This window comes from Fonsecaea monophora, assembly GCF_001642475.1.
Source record: "Fonsecaea monophora strain CBS 269.37 chromosome Unknown Scaff224, whole genome shotgun sequence".
Lineage (NCBI taxonomy): Eukaryota > Fungi > Ascomycota > Eurotiomycetes > Chaetothyriales > Herpotrichiellaceae > Fonsecaea > Fonsecaea monophora.
In genome coordinates this window covers 1,850-12,382 of record NW_019174155.1, presented here as the reverse complement: position 1 = coordinate 12,382, position 10,533 = coordinate 1,850, and the positions used below count along the sequence as shown (strand labels likewise).

The 10,533-nt window shown below is 55.0% G+C and overlaps 3 protein-coding genes across 3 annotated transcripts; 2 read left to right on the top strand and 1 right to left on the bottom strand.

Annotated features, from left to right (window-relative positions):
• Window positions 1–318: 318 nt before the first annotated feature.
• AYO21_12096 (hypothetical protein) lies at window positions 319–1,819 on the bottom strand (the record flags this gene model as incomplete). Its single annotated transcript, XM_022661929.1, has 3 exons — window positions 319–801; window positions 881–1,725; window positions 1,762–1,819. 3 exons carry the CDS (start codon window positions 1,817–1,819, stop codon window positions 319–321), a joined length of 1,386 nt encoding a protein of 461 aa, XP_022505763.1.
• Window positions 1,820–5,627: 3,808 nt separating this feature from the next.
• Window positions 5,628–6,113, top strand: AYO21_12095 (hypothetical protein; the record flags this gene model as incomplete). The annotated part of the gene is made up of 1 exon (XM_022661928.1): window positions 5,628–6,113. One exon carries the CDS (start codon window positions 5,628–5,630, stop codon window positions 6,111–6,113), a length of 486 nt encoding a protein of 161 aa, XP_022505762.1.
• A 2,337-nt stretch (window positions 6,114–8,450) lies between these two features.
• AYO21_12094 (hypothetical protein) lies at window positions 8,451–8,948 on the top strand (the record flags this gene model as incomplete). The annotated part of the gene is made up of 1 exon (XM_022661927.1): window positions 8,451–8,948. The coding sequence occupies one exon, from the start codon at window positions 8,451–8,453 to the stop codon at window positions 8,946–8,948; it is 498 nt and encodes a 165-aa protein (XP_022505761.1).
• Window positions 8,949–10,533: the final 1,585 nt, after the last annotated feature.

Sequence of the window (10,533 nt, the reverse complement as noted above, 5' to 3'; positions counted from 1 at the left end):
TGGGCGGCCAAACCCCAAACTGTGAGAGCGTGCTTGTCACACGGCACCGGCATCCCGAACAATGGCGAGCCCGCCGGGGTAATCTCGCGTTTGGTGCAGAGAATCAACGCAACGCCGCCACGGTGCTTCGCACTCGGAAACCTGGCCCAGCAGGTACCTGGGGGCGTCTGTTAGGATTCCAAGGGATTATCATGACAGATTCCGGCTCAGGAGACGGAACCAGGAATGGGGCCCACTCTGCATTATCGTCGTTATCGGTAAGTTCAGGGGTGGAGGAAGTGAGAGGAGTCGTATCCCCGGCGCTGTTGTCTTGGGGCATCATCTCTGGTGCGCGGAAAGGGCTGGCTCGGTTTCTGCCACGGCCAACATCAGTCGTTTCGTCTCCCGTGGGAGGATGATCACCTTGCCGATCTTCTTGTTGTCCCGGAGGGCCTTGTGTGGCCTGGCTGTGTTCGGCATCGGACATGGTGTTTGTGCCTTCCCCGATCGTGGAGGGCGGCTGTGTAGCTGGGCTTTGTGCGGCGCGGCGGTGTTGTGTGGTGTCCCGTTCCTCATCGGACATGGGATCTGTGCCTTGGCCGTGCCAGGCATTGTATTGTGCTCCTTGGTTGTGTGCGTTGTTGTTGGGCATGGCCCTTGCTGCACGACCACGACCGCGACCGCGACCTCGACCTCGTCCTCGACCTCGACCTTGGCCTTGGCCGTGCCTGCGGTCAGGAATCCACTCAACACTCCAGTCAACAGTCCATGTAGGACTTCGGCTACGGCTGCGACCATAATGTCGACGTGGATCTTGTTGTGCTTGTCTGTGTGGTTGTTCCCAGCTCGATGTGTGGTCAGGCGCCACGCGTCCCCCCCTGCGCGCTGAGCGTGTCCCGACAAAGCGAGGGGGTTCAGGGTTGGTGCGAAGGGGTGGAAGATGATGCGGAGGGGACGGTGTCCCGGCTGGCGGCGAGCGAGAAGGCTGGAGGGGCGGGTGAACAGGTAGAGGCGGTAGGTGCCGAGACATTGGCTCGTGGTAGGCGTTGCTTGCCGGCTGCTGAGGGACGCTGTATGCCGACGTGTAGCTTGGAGGGTACGCAGAGGCGGTGTTCCACGGCTGGGGGGCGGGGTATGGCGGCGGCTGGTACGTGTGGTTTGGCCACAGGTAGCCTGCGCTCCACGGGTGGTGGCTGTACGGAATCATCTCGTTAGGATGATGGATCGCCGCTTGTTGCATCGCGTCGTGGCGTATTCTGGCCTGTTCAAGTGCCTCGAGGTCTTCACGTCTCAAGAGACGGTGGCTTGGTTCGGTGAGGGGGGTGAGAGATTCGTTGACGGTCGGCGGCAGACCGGGGGATGGTGGGAGTGTTGTCTCCGGCTGTGTTTGTCTGTCCTGTGGGTAGGACATGGAGGTGGACAGAGGGAACGCGAGCTGGGACCCGTGGAGGTTGTTGTCAGACAGAGAGGTCTTGAGGATGTGGATGAGGTGTTGAGGATGTGGATGAGGTGTTGAGGATGTAGATGAGGTGTTGAGGATGTGGATGAGGTGTTGAGGATGTAGATGAGGTGTTGAGGATGTGGACGAAGTCTTGAGGATGTGGATGAGGTCTTGATCAGGATGTGGACGAGGTCTTGAGGATATGGACGAGGTGTTGAGGATGTAGCTGAGGTGTTGAGGATGTAGATGAGGTGTTGAGGATGTGGACGAAGTCTTGAGGATGTGGATGAGGGCTGTGGTCTCAACTGAACAAACAACTCAGCATTGTGAAGGGCAGAAACGATGCTGATGTTTGAAGAGATTGCACGACGATGAGATGTCAAAGGGGGTGGACGACATTGGGTGTGCCTCAAGGGATGAAGGCTGCGTCTGACCAAGGAGAGAACAGGGCTGAATGTGAAAGCAAGCACGCGGCAGCAACGACGTGGTTGGGGATGACGTCAAACAACAATACTGGAGGACAACTGACCAATGAGGATGACTGACGTGCAGCGAAGGGATGAGGCTGAGGGGTGCAGGCTGAGAAGAGCCTCCACAGGGAGAAAGATGTTGACCAAAGATGGAGTGATGGAAGAGGGTTGAAGGAGAGGAAAGCGGGGGGATGAGACGGTTTATATGCCCCTTCTTCGTCTTTCCCCCGCCCTTCTGAGTGCATCCAGAGGACCTTCGCTCAACGAGCAACCTGGAAGTGTTGGGACTCCTCGGTACCATGTGCTACGGACACGTTTAGTTTACAGAGCCAGAGGTTTCCTCATCTGACCAAGAAAGAGTGCGAGACTATTGGCGATCCAAGCGCTGGTGCGGACTCCCACCGCGCTGTGATTTGCTCTACCACCCAAACTGATGCCATTTCCACTGGATCAGCTGAAAGTCCGGCCACAAAGAAAAAAAACATGTGCCATCGGACTGTGCCAAGAGAGAGTGAGGTGGCATTGGCCTTCTGGTGTTGGAAGGTTTGGATGTTTTTGTGGTACTCAATCAGAAGCGTGCGGAGAAGAGAGAACCAACGGTTTGAGCAATTTAACTCGCTCAAACTCTGATCAGTAGCGTGATTTTCAACCAAATGGAGTGGGGTTTGGCGCCGTCGGGAAAAAATGAAAGAAAAGACGGTGAGATGCAGGGGAGGGGAGGGGAGGGGGAAAAAAAAAAAAAAGGGGGTTTGGGCATGCCCCCGTGGTTTGTGGCCGTCACTCTCGTTGTGGTTGCTGTGTTGTCGAGAATGCCATACAATTTCGCCGCAATGGGACGTGTCTTTCGTGTCTTTTCCCCAGAAAACCCAATATTGAGACTGAAAGAACAACGGAGATCGGAACAGTGAGCCGGCGAAGTTAGAGTGAGATCAAGCTAGATAGGCGTGGTGCGGAGAGAGCGAGAGCGTAGGCGTAGGTGTGGGCGTGGGCGTGGGCGTGGGCTTAGGCGTGGGTTTAGGCGTGGCGTGGTGAGGCACGGCGTGTTTAGTGGGAGATAGGCTTAACCCTCCGGCCATAAGGTTGGGGGGGTCAAGCACCGCCTAAAGTGAGCCGGAAAGCCACGGTTTGGACCCCGAAGCGAAGCCTAAGCATCGGCTGCTGGGGCCTGAACCACCCTCCCCGCCCAGCTAGACAGTAGTAAATTTGGCGGGACGGGGGGAGTGCGAGATTCATGCCGCCGACCCAATTTCCCATCCCAATTCACTGCCACGCGGGATTGATCGCCTGAAACTGATGTGAATTGACTCTGAAAACTCCGTCAATCCAATTCCGCAGGAACTTTGTGAGAAAGATCGAAGCAAGCAAAGCACAAAGGCAGGAAAACAGGTCAAACTCCGGGGGGGGGGGGGGGGGGTTGGCTACAACGGCTGCGATATGTCCGGCCGAGTGTTGCTACATCGGATGCTATGCAACGAGGTGAAGTACTACCCCCGCAAATTATGGCTGCAGCGGTATCACGGACACTACAGTGGAGCGGTGGTGCCAGGGACTGCAATCGGATACGTGCAGATAATGACACCTCCACGCCTCGTGGGATGAGGCTTGTACTAGGTGGCTGAGAGAGAATAGGGGCTATTATCATTGAATCACATGACCGAATGCTCTTTCCACGCAGCTGCTGAAGCACAGAGGGCGGCAGAGAATATGTGTATATGTATATATCAAGGAATAGATACACGCAACGCAACGGCAGCACCAACAAGGCCCAACACCTCGCTGCCAGCGACGACGAGTGCATCGACGACATTACCCACCTATTTCACACTGTTTCGACAAAAAGTGAGAGAAAACCCAACACTCGGGGGCATGCCCTTCAGCGACGACTTGCATGGGGTCTCCAGGCCCGTGCGAGGGGTCCCTTGGTCACCCGGGGAGTCTGTGACGTGTGTGCCATGAGTGAGTGACCACTTTCCCCCTTGCAAAAGTGCAATGGCCAATGGGAACTGAACAACGGTGCCCAAAAGGCAACGTTGAAGCTGAAAGTGCCTCGAACTTTTCCATCCGGCGAGTCTGGACCGTGAGTGAGTGACCGCTCTCCCCCTTGCAAAAGTGCAATAGCCAATGGCAACTGAATACCGGTGTCAAGAAAGGCAACTGAAGCTGAAAATGCCTCGAAATTTGTCACCCTTACGTGGATACGATGAAATGCCATTTGATGGGTGCACTTGGTCACCCAGCGAGTCTGTGCGTGAGTGACTGACCTCTCTCCCCCTTACAAAAGGGCAATAGCCAATGGCAACTGAACAACGGTGCCAAAAAAGGCAACGCTGAAGCTGGAAATGGTTCGAAATTTGTCACCCTTGCGTGAATACGATGAATCCCCATGTGATGGGCAATGGAAATCTCCACATTGTGGCATTTGACAGGCGTCGATCAGCGTCCAGACTCCGTAGGCAAAGGCTATTGAGCGGTCATGTCAACGCCCCCCCCCCCCCCCCCCCCCCGGGTCCACTGTTGTTGTTTTCTTTGTTGCTTTTTGCCTTTTTGCGGGTCGTCCGTTAGCGCCGTCGAGCGGAAGCGAGGTGGAGCGAGGTGACAAATTCCACATGCAGCACTACACACAGGTGTAAAGTCAACTTCTAACTTCCATGCACGTTGGGTGGATTCCCTTCATGCTTCGCGGGGTGTCCAATAGCGCCATCAAGGGGGAGCGAGGTGGCAAATTCCACATGCAACAACATACACAGGTGCAAAGGTCAGCTTCCCAACTTCCCATGCATCTATTGGGTGCCCTTCCTGCTTTCAGGAAGCGGACCGACAAATGCCACAAAAGTTCCAGGCACGTCACAAGGTGCAAAATTGACAAGTCGTTTCGTGCTCTGCCGCACGGCTGTCCACTCTGCCTGTCTGCTTTGGGTGATGATTGGCGGCGAAAAAGGCCAGGCGTCACAAGATGAAAAGTGGACGGTCGTTTAGTAGTGCTCTGCCGCACGGATGTCAACTCTGCCTGTCTGCTTTGGGTGATGATTGGCGGCGAAAAAAGCCAGGCGTCACAAGGTGCAAAGTGGACAGTCGTACAGTAGTGCTCTGCCGCACGGATGTCAACTCTGCCTGTCTGCTATGGGTAACGATCGGCGACCAAAAGTCCTCACATGCTTGTGTGTGCTTTGGTTTTGCTGCGTTGTCTTCAGCACGGCTTGTGAAACCCCCCTTTTTCTGGCGCTGCTGCAATCCCTGTCCGGCACTCTCCGGGCACATCACACGCTGCTCGACACTCAGCCAAGGAGGCTGGTCAGCGCTAGGACCTGTCAGTCACTTCCCTGGGAGGGCGCGGTGTGGTACCCAGATGGTGATTGAGTGATGGCCAGACGGACTTGGACTGGGCGGTGAGCAAGTAAGTAAGGGATAGGAATGGAAGCCAATAGGGGGCTGGTAGGAGCCAGTGGTGGCCGTAGCAGTCGCAGCGCCTACGGGCAGCAGTGCAGCCCCAGAGTGCTCCTCGCACGGACACAAAAGGGCAGGCTAGGGAGCAATGGGGCTGGGAAACAGTATATCATTCTCCTCCCGCCAGAGCGTGCTTGAAGACAGCCATCGAGCAAGATAGCAAGCCAATACCGCCAGCCAACACGACCACCAGAAACCAGGTAAGCAATCCTGCAATCCCGCGACCGAAGCCGCCGGCAGGAAATGACGCCGGCAAGCAGGTGACCCTCGGACGAAACCAGCGACGAAACACCATGGCCCCCATTCCCAACCGCAGCAACAACGGCGACAACTTCCGCTGCGATGGTTACCCACGCCCGGGAGGCATGAGCCAAACCCAAATGGTCCATCACTATCTTGTCCACGAGAGCCTTTTCCACCTTCAGCGAGCCCAGATGGCTTTGGGACGGGGCAGAAACCTTATGCTTCAACTGCTGCAGATCGAGAAAGACGCGGGCAGGAACGGGGACGATCTGTCCATGATGTGCAATCAAATGGCCGCGTCCAACGGTAAACTGCAGGACATGATGGCCTCCGTGACCCAGATGGCCGAGGGTTTGGTCCAGCGGAGCGTGTACGCTGCGAGGCTTGCCCAGCAGGCCAACACCAACGGCGTCGTTGCTGTCAACGGCACACACGTCCACTCTGCCGAAGCAGCCACGGCCGAGACTGAGGAGGCGTCGACTTTGAACGGCTCGGGGGAGCGCGGCCCCAATGGTGCCCTGGCAGAAGAAGAATAGCGGAGGGTCGAGCGTGACACCATCTCCAGATTCTTTGGTGGTGATGACCCAGATGTCCAAGCCACGATCAAGGGGACGTGGTTTTTCATAGGTCCACAGTGTTGGTAGCAATAGCAATGAGTGCTCCCGATGTGATTTGCCGTGATTACTGTCGACCAGGCACGTAGAAGTGGTAGAAGTACTTGAAGACGCTCACGTTGCTCAATTTCCGCCAATCAGCGTCGACGAGTTCCGGACAAGGAACGGAACAGTCAAGATGCCGAGTGCTGCCGAGTGTCTCGGGAGGCCTCGGGGGCTGGCCGTGAGGGGAAACACGACACGCCAAGATCTCTGCCACTCCAATTCTTGACTGACACTCCAACTCTTGGCAGCGACTCCAATTCCAAGAGAAACCGAGACAATTCCGAATACACGTGATACAATGCCGCCGACTGGCACTATCAGACAGGGTCGACGCGTTTTCTTGCGCCCTCGCACTCTCTTTGGCTGCCAACAAGTAGTCAGTGTGTATATTGTTGGGTTCCAGGGTCAGTGCTGGGAATAGCAATGACCGTACGAGGCTGCGAACGTCTCTCCCTGCGATGAATGGTGTTGACTTGTTCGCCGTGATGGACTGCCTGCCTGGTGGTGAGAGGGAATACCGCGAAGGGGGGGGGGGGGGGGGGGTTAACCACAGGATACGATGGGATTATGTAAGCATCCATGTTTGCTGATGTTGTCAGCATCACCCTCCCCGACCAGTGCGAATCGCATGCGGAACGCTTGCGACAACCATGCGGAACACATGCGTTTCGTATGCGAATCGCGTGGTTTTATTATGCGCATGCGAAACGCATGCGATTCGCACGCGAAAAGCATGCGTGAAGCATGCGCCTAACATGCGTGCCCCTAATATTGTACCCTTGGGCACTCATCAGCACCCCAAATACACCTAAACACACCCCAAAGACCTACCAACAGCGGCCTCTCCGCAACCACTTTCAACCTGCCAAATGCTCCCTTGATACTTTACTTGGTCCAGCACCACCAGCACCCTTTGCCAGTCCTCGGTCGCCCAAACTCACCCAAAGACCTACTAACAACGCCAATAAGCCCCCATCAACTCCAAACCCACGACTTCCCCTGAATGATTACACCAAAACACCCTCTAATACAGCCCATAACACCCCATCAACTCCCTACAACACTGCAAATTCTCCCTCGAATAATTACACCAAAACACCCACCAAACCCATCCAATAATTCTCTATCAACCCCCCATCAAACTACTACCAAGTTTCCCTCGGATAGTTCCACCCTTTAGCACTCCAATCACACCTAAACATCCACCAGTAACGCCCATAACCCCCAATGCCACTCCCCGTATCTCTCTGCAACCATCTTCAACACTACAAACTCCCCCTTTTGAATAAATGCATCGATGTTTGTCCTGCAGACACACCCGCCCACCAAACCGCATCCATTCCGACCATTCTGATAACTTTTGCTTGCAACAACCGCACAGCCCCATGATTTTGGCATTATTATTGCTCTACTTGGGACCTGCACTTGTAGTTCTGCCATTTCATTGGCCTTGGGTGGGCCTGAATCGACTGCATGATGACGTTCCGCTACTTGTTTCTTTCCAAGGCGAGAGATAATGCGAGTCGGCGGTAGTTGAAACACATTGCTGCCTAACCAAGGGCCTTGTGCGACCTCGTATTCTGCCAGTATATATTCCTGCCTCACCCAGAATTCACAGCCCTCTTCTCTTTCTTCTTCTTTCAACACTTCATCACACAACCTCATTGACCGTGCCGGCTCCACGATACAGATCAAGCATCCAAAATGGTTTTGTCCCAGGTATGATCTTCGTTGCAGACCATGCTTCGTGGTACTAATCGTGGATAGTGCCCCACGACGGATCCTCGTCAGGGCCGTCCGCCAAAGAACACGGTAGGCAGGATCTTGCTTCAGAAAGACCTACGCTGTGCTGACATAGGAAACATCAAGGGATACGACCACTTGAGAACTATGTACGGTCAAGCTGCGAACGAGGCCGCCCAGCGAGGAATCACCCAGGGCCAGGCAACCCAGGGCGAGGCATGGCTCAAGCAAACTCCCCCCTCGGTCCCGGTAGGCAGAATCTGTCTTTAGACAGCCCTACGCTGTGCTGACATAGGAAATAACAAGGGATGCAACCACTTGAGAACTATGTACGGTCAAGCTGCGAACGAGGCCGTCCAGCGAGGAACCCCCCAGGGCCAGGCAACCCAGGGCGAGGCATGGCTAAAGAAAACTCCCCCCTTGGTCCCGGTAGGCAGAATCTTTCTTTAGACAGGCCTACGCTGTGCTAAAATGGAAAAGAAACCCGATTACTTGCGGAGTTTCTATGGCCTCACCACGAGTATTTCCACCGACGGTGATGGACTGATCGATGAGAACGCCAGAGCATGGCTACAAATTGATATTGCCACGTGGGCAGAGCGCATTCGCAACACCAACAAACAGATTGAGAATCTGGACATCCAGATGGTAAAAGAGCGCAGCGCCGCTGTTGCTGCCGTTACACAGCTTGAGCGGGTGACTGAAGCGCTGGAGACTGCACAGGCGACCACGGCGGGTATCAGTCCCGACGATGTGCCACCCTTGACAAAATCACAGGCGTTGGCCCTCATGCAAGAGATGAGTCACGAAGTGACAAGCAATGAGCATGACATCCAAGTGATGCAGCATATCATCAACTTCCACAGAAGCATCACGCTGATGCTTTGGAGTTCGCAGAATTTGAGAAATTCGTCGCTGGCACGGTGGAGAGCGAAGCAGCAGGGCCCGGAGACAACTAATGGTCTCTGAGGGAGGACGGGGAAGGGCAGCAGGGTCGGGTTGCTGGCTGGGTGGACTCCAACGGACAGGGGAAAGGGGACAGTGTGGGTGGAAAAACGCCACGTTCTCTTCGACAGAGACTCAAAATGGCAGCGAAGGATTTCGGTATCTCTCCAATGACCAAGCAATGTTGTCCCATCGGCAAATGAAGCCTCCGATAATAACCAAAGTGCTCAAGTGACAGGCAATCTAGTCAATGAGGGTGGCTCAGGGATACGGTGACAGCCAAAGAGCCCCCCTCCTCCCTCCCCCCCAACGACCGCCCGAGGAACAACGCAACAAAGCGCCAGGCCCCACCCGAGGAGGCGGAGTCTGGACGCCTTGCAGTAATCATTGAGGCTCACCGCATGTTCACACCTTCGACGCCCGACGCCCGACGCCCGACGCGGCCGGCGAGGGGGGAAAGTGCTGAGTGTGATACGTTCTGATGGCCAGTGTCAGCCTAGATCCCCCAACAAAATACCACCGGAGCGATGCACGTATACGCCACGCCCCTCTCCAGACCTGAATCTAGACTCCTCGAAACACTCATGGTGTTACACGGTCTGGATCCATCATCAATGCGTAGTGCCTTTCGCCCTTGCCGACGGTATCAGATCAGAGACAAGACGACACGTTCCCCCCTGCCTGACAGGCAAGACAGTCCAATAAACGGCTGCGAAACGATTCAGCGTGGCGCCATGCCCCATCAACGACCTTGGCTCGGGCGCTTTGAAGCTTTTATCGAGTCACACGGCATAGACACATCACCAGAGACGAACGCCATGAATCAGAGAGTGTGAGACACGTTCCCTCCGCCTGACAGGCAAGACAGACCACCAAAGACAGGCAAAGCACATCACCAAAGGGAGGCAAGACAGATCACCAAAGAGAGGCAAGACAGATCACCAAAGGGAGGCAAGACAGATCACCAAAGACAGGCAAGGTAAACCACCAAAGACAGACAACACACACCGCCAAAGACAGGCAACACACACCACCAAAGAGAGGTACATCACCAAAGACAGGCAACACACCGCCAAAGACGAACGCCATGAATCAGAGAGTGTGAGGCACGTTCCCTCCGGCTGACGGGTAAGATAGATCAGAACAGACAGGCAATACACACCACCAAAGACAGGCAAGGCACATCAACAGAGACGAACGCATGGACCAAAGAGTATGAGACCATCCCTCCGCCTGACAGGCAAGACACATCACCAAAGACAGACAACACGCACCGCCAAAGAGAGGCACATCACCAAAGAGAGGTACACCACCAAAGAGAGGTACATCACCAAAGAGAGGAACATCACCAAAGAGAGGTACACCACCAAAGACAGGTACATCACCAAAGACAGGCAACACATACCGCCAAAGACGAACGCCACGAACCAGAAAGCATGAGACAGGGAGTATGAGACAGGGAGTATGAGACAGGGAGTATGAGACAGGGAGTATGAGACAGGGAGTATGAGACAGGGAGTATGAGACAGGGAGTATGAGACAGGGAGTATGAGACAGGGAGTATGAGACAGGGAGTATGAGACAGGGAGTATGAGACAGGGAGTATGAG